Consider the following 18,452-nt stretch of genomic DNA (forward strand, 5'->3'; position numbering starts at 1 on the left):
GAGCTCTGAAACAGCTGGGGTGTGAAAATTTTGCAGAATGTGTTTAATTCATCACTGTCACACCCAAAAGACAATTAATTCAAATCCAAAAGCAGAATAATTTTCATGGTCACCCAGCTCATCGGCATCTATCTGTTATACACTGCTCTACATGTGGCAAGACAGTAACAGTCTGGGTCCCCAGGTTTGCACTTCACTGGGGTTTTGCAGTTTTACTACCCATTCTGGAAGATCTCCTTTCTGAACCTAGATATAAGCGGTGCTGGTGACAAAGTCCCACTCAGCAGCATGTTGGCCATGGAACTGCAATGGCTTCAGAAAGTATCCTCCTCTCTCCGGAGCACTGCCCATGAACCCAGGCCACTTACAGCCCTGGTAGTCTCCTAAATACCTTCTGCACACTCAAGCCTACACCATTGAAAGGTACCTACTGCTCACAGTCCTCTTCCCAGTACACTTTGAAGGGCAGGAACATGGTTGTTGTCTTGATTGTTGTTATTCATGATAGTAAAACTTCCACAGCCATCCTGTAGGTCTGCAGCCCACACCACCAGCATATGCACATGATCTTCATTGGTCCATTCCTATCTATACTCTGCGTCCTGGAGAAGTGTTTAGGTACTCTTTAGGTAACTGTATTGTGGCAGGCACAGGGGCTGGATACGCAGAGGCATAGCAGCTCCTGAGATCAGATGGAGACAGTCTTTTGCCTAGACGGCTCTCAGTGCCTTGAGCCAGCCAGTCCAAAACATTAGTCACAGGGTCTGAAGTGGCTTTTGGAAACATAGAACAGTTTGGGTTGGAAGGGACCTTTAAAGGTCATCTAATCCACCCCCCCTACAATGACCAGGAACATCTTCAGCTAGATCAGGTTGCTTAGAGCCCTGTCCAGCCTGACCTTGAATGTTTCCAGGGATGGGGCACTTACCAGCACTCTGGACAACCTGTTTAGACAGACTGAATTTGCCACTTAGTGCCTGTTGCCTAAATTTATAAGTCAATGCCCTTGCATTCCTTAGATGTAGGCTTAACTCCTTAACATACATGTTTGTTTTCTTCTTTCAAGAAAGTTGATGACAACGAAATATTCTCAAGCATGTTTAAAAAAAAAAAACAAAGACGCAATTCATGGGGTACCTGAGCTTGTACCAAGAAGCAAACCCACACACACACTCCAAAGAGGGCTGTCTCATTAGATCTGCTCTGCAGGGAGGTGTTTGCCCTGCTGCTGAGCTGATCCCTGGTGGCCTCTGTTGGCGCGTTGATGGAGAGAATATTACAGCGTGCCCCACGGGCCTGTGGGAGACATCAGACCAATACATCAGCAAAGGAGGCATCAGAACAAACGAGGGAGCACAAGAGCTGCATTGCAGGCTGAAATCTCTACATCCTGACTGACTGCAGCTTGTTTATACACCTAATGGGGAGTGATGCAGATGGGAAGGGGGATTGAAAGCCATCACAGAACCTTAAAAATAGCAACAGTGAAAGACATTGCTCACTTTCTCAATTAAGAGGACAGGAAATGAAAACGCATGAGTGTGGACGGTTTCTGCTCCAGCCCTGAGGGCATGACCCAGAGTCATGAGAATATAGGCCAGATATTGAAGCAAAGAATGAGAAGCAGCAGGAGACAGCAGAATATGATTTGTGTGGATAGATTGTAGCAGCCTCTGCAGAAAGAATCACAAAACATTTTATTGAGAGAATATTTTATATTCCTGTGGGCAACTGCTCATCATCAACAAGCACAAGTGGAGAACTGCTGGTGAGACCAAACAAGCTACTTCAATGTAAACACCACCTTCGTTTCACGGCAAACAATGCAGTAGCATTTTGTTAACACGGGCATTGTTTAGGGTGATAACAGATAATAAGAGTTATGTGATTAAACAGAGCAAAGAAAAATATATGTTGTGTATCACAGGGAAAATCTGGTGTGAATCAGTCTCCTTAGGGAAGTAGCAGAAGTGTTGCTTTTTGAGTTGCTTGGAGTTAGAAGGGAGAAGCATTGAAGATTGTGTGGTAGAGAACAATGGTGTATGAACCAAGGAATGAGCAAGCCCATTTCTCTTTGGAACTGGGTGTATTACTGGGTACATTTTTAAGGCATAAAAATGACCATAAGGATTTTCCAGGTTGTTAATAGTGATGGTAAGTCAGAAGCGACATGGTCGGAGAATAAAGAGTTTATCACTGTAGGGTAGTGTTGGGGGTAGGACATGAGGAAAGAATGGGGCTTGGGGGAAGGAAGCCACATTCCAGAAGGAGTTACTGCACAGGCTGAAGGGCAGCCTCTGTTTGAGGAGAAGGGAAGACAGGGACTGGGGGACAGTCAGGTTAGAGGAGGAAAGAAGTCAGCTCTGAGAGGCGTATGTGGATGAGAGTGAAAATCAAGACAAAGAGAAATGAGTGAGGATGGAAAAAGGAAACACGTGTTTGTGAGCAAAAATAGTTGCAGTTATAGGAAGCGTGTTGTGGAAACAGCCTGCTTGTCCCAGGTGGTTAACTGTAACTAACCATAGTATTTGCAAGAAACATTTCTAAATTGCAGTCACAATGTCTCTGTGAAGTAGGTAAGCACTGACAGAGGAGGGAGTCAAAGACAGAAAGATTGAAAGGCAACGGAGAAGTCTCTGTTGGTGTGGGACTAGAAGGTGAGCCCCCCTTGCACTCAGCCCTGAACTAGACTTTGTGTCTCTTCGCTTGTGAACATACACTGTGAGTGTCCCAGGCTCTGCTGGCTCATCATCCAATACACTTGACCACCAAAAGAAATCACTGTCTAGATTAAACTTCAGAGTGCTGCCAAACATATCCCAAAGTATACCCTGGGCTGGACCCTTTTGAAACAAAGGGAGCAGTGTGCTCTAGCAATCCCAAGTGCCAGGAAGCAGAAAAGGAGAAGGAGTAATTCTAGACTTGAGGCTATAATGAGAGGAGAAAGAGAGGACAAGTACAGACTGTTTACTGGACAGTGGGACTTGCTCAAATTGTTGTAGCGAGATCTATGCCAACCAAGCTATGCTTGGGGCAGCCATTCTTACCCCAGGAAGGAAACAGATGTGTTAATCACCTCTGCATTGGTATAACTGATAAGGTCACAGAGAGGGAGGGCAGGAGCAAGTTGCTTCAAAATAACTATATTGGTGAAAAATAAATTCTCTATCAAGATCACTTTCCTGGCAAAATGTTTAAATTTTTAAGAAAGACAACACATTTTTGAACCCTGACAATACTGATTTGTTTTAAAGCTTGCTTTCTCAAAAAGTAGCTAAAACTTTGCTCAGAGGAGTACATTCCCCTACACTTTTATTGGCCTGCCCAGCCAGTGGTAGGCTTTATGGGGACTCAATCTTCCATGTGTTGTCAGCACGCCCTCCCAAAGGTGTGGGTAGGGGTACTTTACACATTATTGTCTTCCTCCCTTAATTCTGTAGCAGCAGCAGCAGCAGCTCTTTTTACTATAAGCCTTTCTGGCTGCTTGTATTACGTTTACTTGAGCGGCAATAAAGGTCCTGTCCCAAGAGAGGGCTGCTCTGCTGTTTCAGCACTTCCCATAAGCTGTTATGGGGGGTGGGAAAGATGGTCCTACCTGGAACCTCCATAGATCCCAATATGGGTGATAACTTTGTAGGCAAAGCTCAGGAGTCAGATATATCTTTTTCAGCTTTATCATTGCTTGATCCTCCATATATTACTCTTGAGCTTCAGAATTAAAAGTATACTTCAGAAACTTTCCCTAGTTAGAGTTGCTTAAGTTTGGCTTCAGAGGCCAGAGCTGAAAATTTAGATCAAATCCTGACTTGACTCAGGCTTAGCTCTGATTTTAATTTAACAAAAGGCAAAGATTTGCAGGGCTTTGCAAAGATTCAAAAAGAGTACAACTCTGCCAGTGTCCATGTGAATAGACCTTTAGCAGTAACAGTGAAAGAAATTAAAGAAATTTTTGAGGAAGAGTAAAGCAACACATGAAGATTTATTCACACAGTATAAAGTAGGAGTGAATCTGTAACCCAGTCCTGTTATTCACAAATTATTTGGTACCACTGCATGACCATTGCAAGGACTCAACCCCAGGAGTGTCTGTCAGGCACCACTATCAGTCCTTTGTCTTCTCTTTGTGCAATCAGAAATGCTAACTGCATCTAATGTATTAAACATGATTTAGAAGCTGCTTTTCCAGCATGTTATCTGCACTAAAATTGGTATTATAGGCATAAATACATAGCCAGTTCTAAATGATTGTAGAACATGTTATCCCAAAGGGTCCTAAAACATTCCCAGAATACAGATGGATAGCAGGCCAGTATAGAGTATGCTACACAAAAACAGGGAGAGGGAAGGAGAGAAACTTTTGATCTAAGGCTTTAGGGCACGGGGTCAGATCTCCTCCTCTCACAGAGCTGCGTGAAGTTTCTCATGTCCATGCAGAGCAAACCTGACCACCAGGGTGGAATTCTTAGGTCAGAGTGAGCTTTCAGGAAGTCACAGGGCTGAGGGGATCCTTCTGCAATTTGGACACGTTCTTCCAATGAATTCCAGGACCAGGACACACAAGAGACTCCTACCCTACTGATAAATGTTTTCCACATAGAGCAAGACCATCAGTCACTTAACACCAGCTGAAACTGGCAGGGAGAAATCTGGTTGCCAGTTCCAAATATGCATGTATTGTAAGTCAGTTTAAGGAACAAGTCACTGACCATGGGCCATCTGCAAGAAGTGTACTGTAGATGACTGTAGCCTCTATCGTGATAGATTTAACCAGAAACAGCCTTTGCAGAAGTCAACATCAAATGTAATGTCAGAAAATCTTTCATCTTCCTGTCTGTGACAGCAAGCCATGAGGTAGAAAAAAAACTCCACAGGTGTGGGCGACAGCTAATGCTGACATAGCTATAACGTAGTCAGGGGTTAAATTACAAAGCCCTTCTGATTATCACATAATTTCCCCTATTGCCCACAAACCACTTCCTTTTCTACCCATCAATTCTTCCCCATCTTCACAGTAGGCAGAAGGCTGGTGCCTCTGTGTCAGACAAGCATGAAGTCGGTTGCTGTAACTTTCTGTGTCCTCTGCTTTCAGTTTGAAGCCCTGTATGGTAAGTAGCATTTTGGATTATTCTTCTTGCAGTAGATGTCTCTATGGAATATAACTCACCCAATGATGGGAGACAGTAAATGAGGCATGATAGCAAGGGTTTGGAGGAATAGAGGTAATTAAGGGAAACAGCTGCAAAAAGACCTCTCAACTTTAATATCTCTAGAGTCAGTGGGGAGAGAATTCCTGCCAGCACAGGGCATTTGCTCTGAAACGAAGAAGTACAAGTTTTCATTGTTTATATTCTTTAGCTCATCTGCTCAGTGTTACCCTCTAGCTGTTCAGACTGTAGTCTTCCAGCCAGCTTTCCTTGCTGGGTGTAGCAGCATGATGGTGAAAGGCTTAATAAAGAGAAGGCAAGTTATTGGTATTAAACCTGCTCTTGTTTGAGCAGGAAATTTTTATACTATGAAAAATGCATATGGCATGGAAGAGTGGATGAGTTCATTTTGGTACAGGCTTGAAATGCACACTGACTTAAAAGGAAGTGTAGCATTCCTAATGCTGTGTTTGAGAAGGCGCACAGTGACAGCACTCATCTCAGTCCAGCCATAAACATGGATGCAACGTTTTACAAGATTCAGTGTTTAACCCAGCTATGCAAAGTAAAATACCAGAGCTCATATTTATCTGTAGCCTCTTTGAAACACACATATAACCAGGCCAAGATGGAAATACAAATATTATCTGATTAGGAAGAGTCTTATTTTTCATACGTATACTGTCCAAGGATTTGGTATGATGCATCATATAAGTACGACCTGAGGTTTAGTGCACACAGTTACTAAGCACCATCTAAACATGTTCCTTTGAAGGTCATGCCAACGGCTATTGAATATGTTTGCTTCTGAAATTCTAGTGATTCAGGATAGGTTTCGAGTCCCCCTGTAGAATTTAAGTACTCCTGAGGTTTCATACAAAATTTAAGCTTTCATTTAAATAAAAACCAGTTGCCAGCTCTCAAGGCAATGCAGATACCCTTCTGAAGGTTAACTAATACAGCAACAGTATACTGAGTTTTCAGATAGATTGAAAAGATGGGTGAAATCACAGAGAAGGAGGATTGTGATCAGTGTCTTTAAAGGGACACGAGCTGCTCTTTTTCTCCTTGAGAAGTTATTCTTAAATCTACTAAAAAAACATCCTATCAATTATGTTAAATATTTCTCAGCTAGGTAATTTAGCAGGCATACTTGACCAGCATGCTTTTACATGTGGCTGGATCTATCTAAGAGACCATTCATTGTGTGAAGAAATAGTCTGCAATTTTAAGCATACAAATAATTGTTCTATCCGATACCAGCATTTCTCTCTTCTTTCTTGCTTCCTTCAAATATGGAGGATAGGATTTGGGCAGGGGGCTAGGGAGAGGAGATGGCAGGAGAAAGAGGTTGCCTGTCACAAGTAATGGTGCCTCTCAGGTTTTTTACCTTACAGTGCTTTCAGCATAAAAAGTACTAATCATTGTCATTCTTGCTAAAAAGAAAAGATCAGCTTCATGTAAGACTCATCATGATGTAATTACTCTCATTTAGAGAACAAGCTAGCACTCCAGAGAGCGCTGCCAAGCACTGCGGCAAAGTTTTGGGGGTAAAAGCAGAGTAACTTCTGAGATTTTGGGGTTTTTTTGGCTTAGTGATTAGCAAGCTCTATTTGTGATCTACGAATAGGTTTTTTTTCAATGTAAATAGGTAACAGAAGGTGATATATGTGTGCATATGTGTATTATGATTTGATAACCCAGTTGTGATAAAGAAATTGTTTGTAAGAGCATGGAGCCTCTCTGGTGTCTGTAGAGGAACACAGGCAACGGAATTTTGGCGTATAGCGCTGTAGGATTCTATAGCACTTGAGGCCCTTGCTATGAAACGTTGCACATGAGCTTTTGCACACCAACATTTGCAAAGCATTATCAATGTTCACCCACAGATCTCCTGTTGTCAATACAGGAGGAAATCATGGTCATTTCTTAGAAGGGTGTCTGAAATATTATCAACAATGGCTACAGTGTTAGTGGTATATTTTATAAGAGTTTCCATATTTCACAACGTATGTTATACAATAGAAACAATTAAGATTATAGATGGCTTCCTAGAATAATTCTAGCCACTACTTGCTTTGCTCAGAAGCACTACTTTCCTCTCTTAATCCTTGATTCTTGAAAGGTAGGAACTTGTTAGTTTTAGGCATATGACTAATGACACTGAATTGACAGAGTCATCTTTCAGAGTGCCTTGAAAGGTCAAAGCTACAGCAACTTAAAAAACTGTGTGGTTTCATTATGCATTTAGTATTAATAAAACAAATGTATTTATTTTAAAGGCAGGGTCTGCACTCCCGTTGCTCATCTTTAGAGGCAAATACACCCAAGTGAAATTATGCTTTTTGTTTTTATCAGCTTATTAGTTTTCTGAGAGCTGAGGCAGATAAAACAAACAGCAAGAAAACTAAACAGGAGTATTATATTCTCCTACCCTAAATCTCAAGTTTTAAAATTAATTGAAAGTGGTTTTTAAACTTCTGTTAGGACCAAAATTCATAATGGATTGGTGATGTTTGCAAATAGCATTGGGTCTGCCAAAGAGCAAGCAGAAAGCTCTAAATTGCATTCCCATTAAAATGAAAATAACTCGCCTCTCATTGGCCTCAGTGTCCAATTCCAAACCACAGAAATTCTCAAACTTCTGCTGAAGTGCTTTTCCACTGCAGTAAAGACGAAATTGCGACAGAAATGTATATGACTATAAATACACATATACATAGAATGTAAACACACACACTGTTTCATAGTTTAACATAGCAAGATGTTACTTTCATACACATGTTCATCTCTTGGATTCACATCTGAACTACAATATCTTTCTTGACAGTCTGCTTCGTGTGAGGTAAGCCAGGAACAACTCTATGCAACTCCACAGTGTGACACTGCTATGAAATGAATAAAAGATTTGTTTCCTCTAGTCTCAAAATCTTCATATGCAAATGAATTTTCTCTTTTGTGAAAAATACCAAAAAGGAACCTTACGGCCAAATCTAAGCATTTTAACTGCTGACATCCCAAATGTGTCTGGCCATCAACCACAGAGTGTTACAGGTCCATAGGATTACCTAGGAATGAACTGGTAGAAATGGGCACAGGAGAACAGCAATCAGGCACAGGGAGGGGGGAATAAACCACCTTTTAGTAAGCAGTGAAAGCATTCACATTAGGAACTGATGCACAATAGCTACTGAGTTGGAAATTCATATCGGATCTCACCCGTTGCGGTCATCCATGTAGACAATTTTGTGTTTTAATCTCAGGCGCCATTAATCTCATTTTTAAATGTACTCCCTTTGTACTATGCTAAGCACACTTCTCTATATTGTCACTTGTTTCAGAGAAATACTAATTACATTGCATTTACCCAAATGCTCATTCAGAGGAATACATTACTGAGTCTTTCTTTAAAATAGGCAGTTAAGGCTTCTGGGCCTGAGAGGACAAAACGATCTTTCAGTTTGCCACAAGGTCACATGAACTACGTAGTTAATGACCTCTCTCTGCCCTTTCCCATTAAAAACAAGGCTTAAAACCATGATCTCTGACAAACATTTTAAACCACCTGTTATGAAAGTGTCATTTCACTAGCTAACTGCAAAATTGAACTATTCTCAGAGACAAACAGAGGAATTAAATTCAAAACTGTTTCTTTAGTGCTTGGAGTAGGGTAGCCCCGTGCTCCTCTGGGGCGTTGGGGGAATATGGCACTGCATGGCTCCGTAGCTGCCCCGACAGAGTCAGCATCTGCCTCTCCTCTCAGATGACCAGTGACAACTGTAGAGGTCTCAGCTACAGGTGGATGCTTCTTAAAAGTATCAGATCAGTTTACATATTCACCATGCTCCTGAGCTTCTGCTACATCAATACACTTGTTTTTTTCTTCCTTTCCCTAAATAATTTGTCTGCTGTTGGGCCTAATTTTAAAGGTATATGTTACCAAACTACAGGCCATCAAACTACTGAGCATTTTCAAAGACCTTTATTTCAAATGCTGTTCTCATAGCAGCTGTTTTCTTTCACCAGTCTGCTTTTCAGACTATATACCATTATGAGGGCTTGCACTTTCTGCATCTGTGCCTTCAGCATATCTAGAGCTCTATTTCACTGTGTGTTGGTGAGCTGTGTGTTTTGTCCGTCTTATCTTCACACCAGTGGTACAAGATGACAAATGCCTTGTCTGTTATCACACACTTAAGTAATGGTCCTGAGAGAAGTACAGATATTAGAACTGTCCCTGAATTAGATAAGGGTGCTGACTGTGCACAGTAAAGCAGGAAGAACATGATAACTAGGAAGAGGGTAAATCAATCAAAAAGGGATAACAGTTTCTATTGCTTTCCGACTGAGCATCACAAAGCGTCTTCCAGAAGTCCATTAGCTTATGTGTCACACTAAAAATATTTTAAATGAGTATCATTCACTGCAATGCCCTTGCCAATGGTAGTAATTGGGGAGCAAGAATTCAAAGAAGGAAAAAGCACGGACACTAAAAGATTGCCTTCATCCAGAAAGAGTTGAGAGCATACAAAGGTACCCAAATGAGAATAATCTTCTTTTCCTGTGCATATGTAGGCTGGATGTCAAAGATAACAGGTGCCTTGGGAAAAAGATTATTTATACTGTGTAATCAGTGCAATACCTGGCACAGCTGGGGATCGACTCTGTGTGGATCTACAGTACCATGTAGCAGTAACAAGAAGAATAGGATGGTGCATTGTTTTTTAAGTATAAGCCCCGTTATTTCCTTAGCATCATAAAATCCTGATGTAGAGTACATTTCAGTCTAAGAAATCTCTGAAGAACTTACTTGGGCTACCAGAAAACAGGAAAAGCAGATACATTTTTTTTCTACTTGTCTGCATACCTGTCTGTACCTTTAATTTTAGGGCACTGCAAAAAGAAAAATTCCAAATGAAACGCTGTCAAATGAAACACTGTGCTGTGCTGCTAGTACTGACATACAAACCATTTCAAAGCGGTACATGCCACCAACCCAGCCAGGAGATTCCGCTCTCAGCGTTGCCATAGTGGGTGGTGATGGAGACAGCGGCTTAAAAAACAAATCCAGAATGATTATTAAGAATGCGCCTGTCTCTCGTAATGAGGCTGCCCATGCACAATGGTCTGAATGCAGTTTGATTATCATGAAGAGGAAAAACTACTATTGAAAAAGGAACAAAACCGTATGCATTGCTTGAATCCTTTCTTACTGTATGCGTTGGAACATCTTCCAGATATTAATTCTGGATGTGCCATAAGAAGATGTTTTGATGCAGCATCAAGCAGTAGGGGAAACAGAATGAACATAGGCCAAAATTAACATTTTGGTCTGGAAATGAAGTATAATGCTGGCTCACTGCAGACTCTGAATTCATGAGAAACCAAAAGTATGTTCTTTTGGGGGAGGGGAGGATTTCCTCAGCATTTTGGGGGAAATTTTACTTTAATCTGAGCTTCTATTTATGAAGTTCATCTATTACTTTGTAGAGTTATTTTGAGAATTTGTAAATGCTGTATGTATGATCAATATTCTCACTCAATGTATTTTCTTTCTTCTTTGATTTTTATATTTTGTGTGTTTATCACATCATAAGATTTTATAGTGTAGCACAGACAGGATCAGATAGGCTAATGACACAAATTAGAAAATATCTTCAGCATCTTAACACTGGATGGCTCAGCCCCTCTTCCTACATTTCTCTTCTTGAGTTTTAAACAGGAAACAATTTTGTATTTTTCAGGAGTTGATAGCTGCTCGTCAAGACCATGCAAAAATATAGGTAAGACACATCTGCATAACTTGGTTTATGGTTTTAAATACCTTTCTAGATCAGAAAGTACTGCCCTTGAAGAAAAAAAATTGACATATTTTTACAGCACACTTCAACATATTTTTGTCTAAGGTAGTTTCTCATGCCATTGGTCACTGACTTTACAAAGGCAAACTGTGAAGTAGCAGGAGGTCCTTGGTCAGTTTCCTTTCTTTTTCTTCTCCAAGAAATTTGCAAAATGAGAGTTGCTCAACATCTGAGAATTTTCCAGACAGTTTTTGGGAAGGTCAAATGTGATTTTTGGATTGGATGTGGGTGCATGCACACAGCGACATTTGTCCTCTACTCCTACCACTATGTTAGTGATAAAGGTGCTATAGCCATCTAAGTAATTAGGTTTAAACTTTATGTCATGCCTCAAACCACCATCTACTCTAGAAAGGAAGGATAGGTCTTGTGGTTAAGGTACTTATGTAAGAATTTTGGGTCACATCCCATTTTAAGTTTTCAGCTATATCATTAGGTGCAGATAATGATCCATAAAGCAGAGATAATTATCGTCTTTGTCCCACCCTGTTTTATCTATGAATAGGACAATCAGTCTGAGGCAGGGATTATATGTCCATGTAGTGTTTGATCCAAGCGGGCCTTTAAACATTATCGAGTAACTCATGGATCCAATGTTAACAGTGACCTCTCCAGCCTTATAGGATAACAGGCCAGATATTATCTCATCTCATCTCATTTATTTTCTTGGTAATGTCTGACATGACTAGAATGATGCACTGGTATCCCATTGTACAGGCTGCTTTCCACAGCCAGACTATTCTGAGTATCTGCGTGCCTTAAATTTCAATCACAGGGTTCACTTGCTTTGTTTAAATGAGTTTCTTAATATTTCAGGGATTCTTCTCATTGCTATGTGAGTGACTGCACTTACTGTTTTCATGTCTTCAGATCAGCCTCATGTGTCTGACTCCCAGGTGATGGTGGAATTTGAAAATGGAAACTTCAAGTTCACATTCCCCAACCCCAAAAATGTGAGTGAGTTCAGCATGACCCTCTTCAAAGGGCATGAAAAGAAGGAGATCTGTGCCCTCCATTTGAGTGAGGAGAACATTTTCGCCAAGAGTAATGTCACCTACTGTCAGACAGAGCATTCAAATAGCAGCACCACTTTCATTCTTAAAAATCTGGAAAGAAAGCATATCGACATTTATACCTACTGCCTGGAGATGTTCTTACCCCCTCCTTATATAGAATGCCGTCTGAAAGAAACTTATTTGTACATCCAAGGTAAGTTTACTTCTCTTCTCCCTTCACTTCAGTTTACTGATAAGTAGACATTGGGCATAGCTACACTGCAATGAAAACTGTGACTTGAGTTTGCACAGATATTTCTGAGTCAGCTTGAAACTACTAAGCAGGGGGCTGGCAACAGTAGAGCTGTGTTGGCAGACTGCTCAGCATGGCCTCTCTGTAATTATTCATTTTCTTGGGCAGGTTTTGCAGGCCACGCTGAGCTCTGCATATTGTTGGTGGCACCCAGGCCAGCTAGACTGCATCTGCTGGAGTACTGCAGTCTCACCTTTGCTTGCAGCAGAAATTTCCCATTGTCCATTTTCCAAGCTGCTAAATGTTAATGTTAAGATTACTTCTAGACAGGAGAAAGAAATAATCCATTCTGAGAGCTGTCTTCATGTGCCTAGGATAAAAGAAGCATCGGCTGTCAAATATCTGTGTTAGTAGTGATATACAGAACTCTCTGATGCCACACTGTTGTGAAGAAGATGGTGTTCACCTCTCTGAAGCAAGCCTTCAGGTTTAGAGCCTTCTTAGAGCAGAAGAGATCCACAACTGTTGAGAATTTCTTGCCTTTTACTGAGAAGGATTTGGACTAATTTCTGAAGGCTCACTGCACAGGCTTTTAATTTTGAATTGCCTTTCACTCAGTGCTCTTTGGTATATTAAGCTGAAAGAGTTACTAGTATTTTTGCTCACACCCCTTCTTGGTTCTCCATATAGTTCAGTTGCAACATGGTACTGCCTTTTGTCCTTCCCTCGTTATCTTTACCTACCTTTCAGCACCAGGACTAAACAAAGATAGAAGCTAAGGCTACAATTATGTGGTTGGGTCAATTATCTCTCAGCCCTCTCTGAACTTAAAACAGTTTCTCCTGTGACATCCTTTTTTGTCTGCAGTGTTTCCCAGAGCTGCCTATTTCCATTGGTATGGATAGCCAGATGCTCATAGCTATTGCCTGGGCAAGGGTAATCTTGTATCCCCCAGCTTGGCTTCCTACCCAAACATGACTGCCGAAGTCCAGTCTTCTTCACTAAGCCCTTTAAATCACCTGTGGTACTCACTGAATGTAAGCTTAAGCCTCTCTCAGATCTGAAGTACCATCATGCTCTCACGCCTGGCTTGGTTTCTTTTCAGTCTACACTTTCAGCCCTGCGTACCAACAGTTTCACCTCTCCTTCTGTAAAACTGCAATGTTCTGCTTCCTCTGAATACACTTTTCCAAGGTGGCTTTTCACCTCAGGAAAATCCTTCTCCAGAGCTCACTTTTGCTATTTTATTACTATGAAGAGAAGAGGGGAAAGAGTTTGAAAAGTTATCTCTAGGGGGGAAAAAATGGAATTTATAAGTAATGACTTTTTTTGCCTCCCCATCTCCAGATAAGGAAGACTGCATTTCACTGGGACTTATGTCATGGATAATTATTGGCCTGATCATGTTTGCCATGGTTTTCTGTGTCTTCTGTGTTGTAGCCTGTTGCTTAAGGAACAAGGTAAGCAAGCCTATGAGATTCTGCAGAACCCTCCTTCCAAGGGTCACTGATAGAGAACTTGATTTAATGAGATTTAGAGGGTGGGACAGGCCATACTCAGCACATGATGTCTTTTGACAAAGAGACGACGTTGTTAATTTACCACTGGAATTCAGTAACTGATGACAGCAGCTCAGATTTAATTTTTCTAAGACAGAATTGCTTATTGATTTAAAGGCTGGGAATCAAAGAAAAGAGGAGGAATACTGCACAGGTCAGCAAAATTACTTTGGTAAGCAATTCACCTGATTGTTTTCTTCAAGAAGGGGAAACAAATCATCTGTGGAGCAATTCCAGCTCGTTCTGGAGCAAAACCACTTAAACAAAGAACCACTTGGCTCAGGAAAGAAAGGAGATCATGGACATTAGTTATTCTTTTGGACAATGTGTGTTTTTCATTTTCAGTTTGTTTTATTCCAAGTTTTCTACGTGAGTGCCTGTCTATTCTGCCTTCAATATTCCCACTGAAAACAGAGTACCTGCCCTACTTAAATAACAAAGGCAGGAGCGATGGAGATTAGTGACCACAAATTAAATTCATGGCATTTTCTCTCTGTTTGCAGAATCAGCAGTGTGAATCCCAGTCCCATGAGTACAACAGTGAATACATGCCCATGGCAGCAGTGAATGAAGCAAAAAAAACAAGAATATGAGGTTGTATTAAGCCTAGTTGTACCTCTGCTTGTATCTGTTGCAAGGCTTTCTCTGGGAGGGGAAGGGCTGCTTGCTGTGCCTCCCATTGATTCTAGGTGGGTGGGTGGGCGGGATTGTTATAATAGCTTGTTCATAGAATCATAGAATTGTCTAGGTTGGAAGGGACCTTTCAGATCATCTAGTCCAAGTGTCAGCCTAACACTGACAAAAACCATCACTAAACCATATCTCTAAGCGCTATGTATACCCATCTTTTAAATACCTCCAGGGATGGTGGTTCAACCACTTCCCTGGGCAGCCTGTTCCAATGCTTAATAACCCTTTCAGTGTAAAAATGTTTTCTAGTATCCAATCTAAACCTCCCTTTGTGGAACTTGAGGCCATTTCCTCTTGTCCTGTTGCCTGTGACTTGGGAGAAGAGACTGATCCCCACCTCGCTACAACCTCCTTTCAGATAGTTGTACAGAGTGATAAGGTCTCTCCTCAGCCTCCTTTTCTCCAAACTCAACAACCCCAGTTCCCTCAGCTGTTCCTCATAAGACTTGTGCTCCAGACCCCTCACCAGCTTTGTTGCCCTTCTCAGGACATGCTCCAGCACCTCAATGTCTTTCTTGTAGTGAGGGGCCCAAAACTGGACACAGTACTGAAGGTGGGGCCTCACCAGTGCTGAGTACAGGGGAATGATCACTTCTTAGTCCTGCTCACCACACAAGATTAATGGAGTTTATGCTACCATGTAGCAAGGAAGAGGAAATGAAAAGCAAAATCTCTGGAAACCTTTTGAATCGAAATGGCTGGCTAATTCTTAGAATTGCAACCACTTCACATCAGTGCAATGTAATGACCTTATGCATGTGGAAGAGATGTGAAACTGTTCCATTCAGGTTCCTCAGACGATGAGTGGTACCCAGAATCTCTCTGGGGAAGTGATTTGCTAGATTTACTGACTGTTACAGACTAAGGGCAAATAATCTGTAGAGCACAAGGAACTTCCTAACCACTTAAGCCTTGCATAGTAGCCAGAAGCAGTTTTGGATACAAACAGAAGCAGAATTTGGACTGATTCAGACATATTGGGGTTGCATGTACCTAATTCTCCATTCCTATTTCAGGTATAAGTTGCTTGTGGCATGAAAATTCTGGCAGCAGAGGTTTCCAGCTACTTGAACCTGGACAATGGGAAACAAGCATTTCCTCACCTTTCCCGGCCTCCCTAAGCTCTCATGATGGTCCTGTGCTCAGGCATGAGACACCCAATCTAGTACTGTTTGGAGCTGTGTTTTGCTCTAGCCTTGTGTGTTAACTGGCACACTGCCTGATACACTGACCTGTGCATGAAGTGCTAACAATGTGTTAAAGATGTCAGCTTTTAGTTGAAGAAAATGTAGAGATTTAGCTTGACAGTAGATTCCTGTAGTCCTGCTACAGAGGGAACTTTTATTTTCTACAGTCTCCTTTATGATAAACTTTTAACTGGGGACAAAAAAAAAGGACTACCTCCAATGCCAATCCTTGTGGCACAGCCATAAAGCACTGTTGATCTATTGCACATGCCCTTTTGTTAGGGCTAGAATAGCCTATATACTGTCAACCTTCTTAGCACCATGCTAGAAGAGTGTGGTATGCACACATGCTTTCCTGCAACAAGCCGTGGGAAAGCAGAGGAACAAAACCTGAGAAAGCACAGCAGAGATTCCACTGTGACACAGTACCACAGGTATGCACCTCTGCATTTTTCGTATTTGTGCTATTGGTACATCTTTGCCATTCACACCTTGGGGCTCCTCTTATTTAATTAAATTCTGAATTCTTTTACTAACAGAGGAATATATTACTTTCAAGACTGCAATTGTTCCTTAGATCACTTCAAACCTGCAGTATCAGTCCCTAAACTAGGAGGAACTCTCCTATTCATGTCTTGTAGCACAAATACAACACAGTCCATAAGGCCGGTGTATTCACGGGCTCTGCATTGCAATTATCTTCCTCTTATGGTTTGACATGAAACCTTTACTACTTCCCCAGTGGGTTCAGGGGTTACTTCACCTGCTTCAAATTGCTTAGAGCCTGCAGTATGAATGAAATGATCAATCCTTCATGCTCCTTGTGTAATCCATCAAAATTCTGACCATAAATGACCAACTGGGAATCCAGCCTGGATGTGTTGCCAGACACCATTTGGCTGCTGGAAGCAGAGCGGTACATTGATTCTGAGTCTCCCTGTAACTCATCGAAAAAACAAGTATCAGTCAGAGGACACTATTGTGAAGGATACATAGCCTGCTTGTCTGGCAAACAGAAGGCTGGTTTCAAATGTGATGAGGCAAACAGGGACTGTCAGGCATGAAGAGGACATAAGCTGTTATGTCAAGAACAGTCTTTTCCTCAACAAACACCAAAATACATGGAAGTATTGCAGAGAGAAGGTGCAAATTGTTAACTGTGACACTGAGCAAAGGGGACATGAGTAAGGCATCAAATGAAGTGGGGACTACCCATTTCACAGCGGGTACCCTGCTTCGATAACCATCTCATAGGCAGAGATGTAGAGGGGCACCCTGGCATGTTGGGTAACATTACATTCTCTCCCGTTGTTCTGCCACATAACCTTTGCCAAATTACTTGACCTCTCCAGCAAACAAACTCTCCTGTGTACATCCACAAATACACTGACTTTACCATTCAAAAAAATATCGGTGAAATTTTTGCCTTTGAAAATTATTGCCTTTGATAATTATTGTCTTTGAAAATTATTGGTGAAAATAGCTAACCCTACTGCCTGTGAGAAATGCCGGATGCAAGATCCTAGGTAACAGTGAAGAGTCCTATCACCTGGAACCTTTCACCAGACTAAGAAGGAAATTCAAGTTTTGAAAGAAGGAAAAACTTGAGCTTTGCCTTGAGATGCTGCTGGAGAAAGGAGAAATGATGAAAGTCTGAACAACGTAGTTCAAAATACATACATCCTACTCTGGAGAGATAAATGATTTATACTCACTGTAACAATGCTTTTGGAAGTCTCAGGTCCCATCACTGCTTTCTTTTTGGAAAAAGATATTTTTATTCTTAATAAAACTTTTATTTTTAATTATGCCACATGTATCCATAAGAAAGTTCATGCATGCATGCATGTCGTGTGCAAGAAATAATCTCTATAAAATCCACAGTGCAATGGGGAGACAGTTTGGATCTGTTTGGTTCCTTTTATTTTCATGAGAAATTCTTTTTCATGAGAAGTCTTGTATTGTCCCATCTCTTCTTCCTTTCTTTTAATCCCTTATGCAGTATACAGACAATGTTCAGGATTATTTTGGGACATTTTTTCAGTTTCTTTCTGCCATTCTTCAATATCTCCAAATCAAAAGGAGCTGGCAGATAAAGGATGGCAGAATGAGGAAAAAAACCTATGAAAAGTGTAACATGAGCTGAGTCTATAGACTGTGTGACAAGAAAGGATTAAAATAAAATAAAACAAAAAAGGAGCCAGTAAGAATAAACAAAAACCCTGATATTCTAACAGGTCAGTATTTCAAAAAGTAAAAATTCACTTTGGAAATTCTCAGTTTTGGGAAAAGATCATTTTAGCAGGAATAAAATAAAGTAAGAATATTTCAGCCAACTATTCTACAAAATCCATTTCCAAGACAAGCAGAAGCATGAGTAAGATCCAAATAATGTCCAGTGAATCAGAATTTTGAGGGTAAAATAAAATACTAAGACACAGTCTCAACCTCTGTTTTCTCTGTTTGCTATGTAATGGTTTAGAATTGTAACAGAAATTTTACAATTGTACAACAGTCCATGAAGGGGCTTCTAAAATCTGTTCTTCTCCATCTTTGTCTTCTATTGTTTTATGAGGAATATGACTGAAAAAGTATTTTCAGGCTAGGGCTTTTCCAGGAGCTGAATCCCTAACAACAGTATTAGAGTAAAACCAGCTTCTGTCATACAACATGCAACATAAGATTCAGTATCAGTAAGATGCTTTCATCCTTTCTGATTTATTACTGCTATAAGTCATCCCATATGTATTTACACTCAGTAAT

At 40.9% G+C, this 18,452-nt stretch overlaps 1 protein-coding gene across 1 annotated transcript; it reads left to right on the forward strand.

Annotated features, from left to right (window-relative positions):
- The first annotated feature begins 4,994 nt into the window (after positions 1 to 4,994).
- ICOS (inducible T cell costimulator) lies at positions 4,995 to 18,134 on the forward strand. Its single transcript, XM_074145728.1, has 6 exons — positions 4,995 to 5,105; positions 10,889 to 10,927; positions 11,876 to 12,214; positions 13,601 to 13,713; positions 14,316 to 14,406; positions 15,519 to 18,134. Exons 1-5 carry the CDS (start codon positions 5,048 to 5,050, stop codon positions 14,403 to 14,405), a joined length of 639 nt encoding a protein of 212 aa, XP_074001829.1. The 5' UTR covers positions 4,995 to 5,047; the 3' UTR covers position 14,406; positions 15,519 to 18,134.
- Positions 18,135 to 18,452: the final 318 nt, after the last annotated feature.

This window comes from Numenius arquata, chromosome 3 (genome assembly GCF_964106895.1).
Source record: "Numenius arquata chromosome 3, bNumArq3.hap1.1, whole genome shotgun sequence".
Classification (NCBI taxonomy): Eukaryota; Metazoa; Chordata; class Aves; order Charadriiformes; family Scolopacidae; genus Numenius; species Numenius arquata.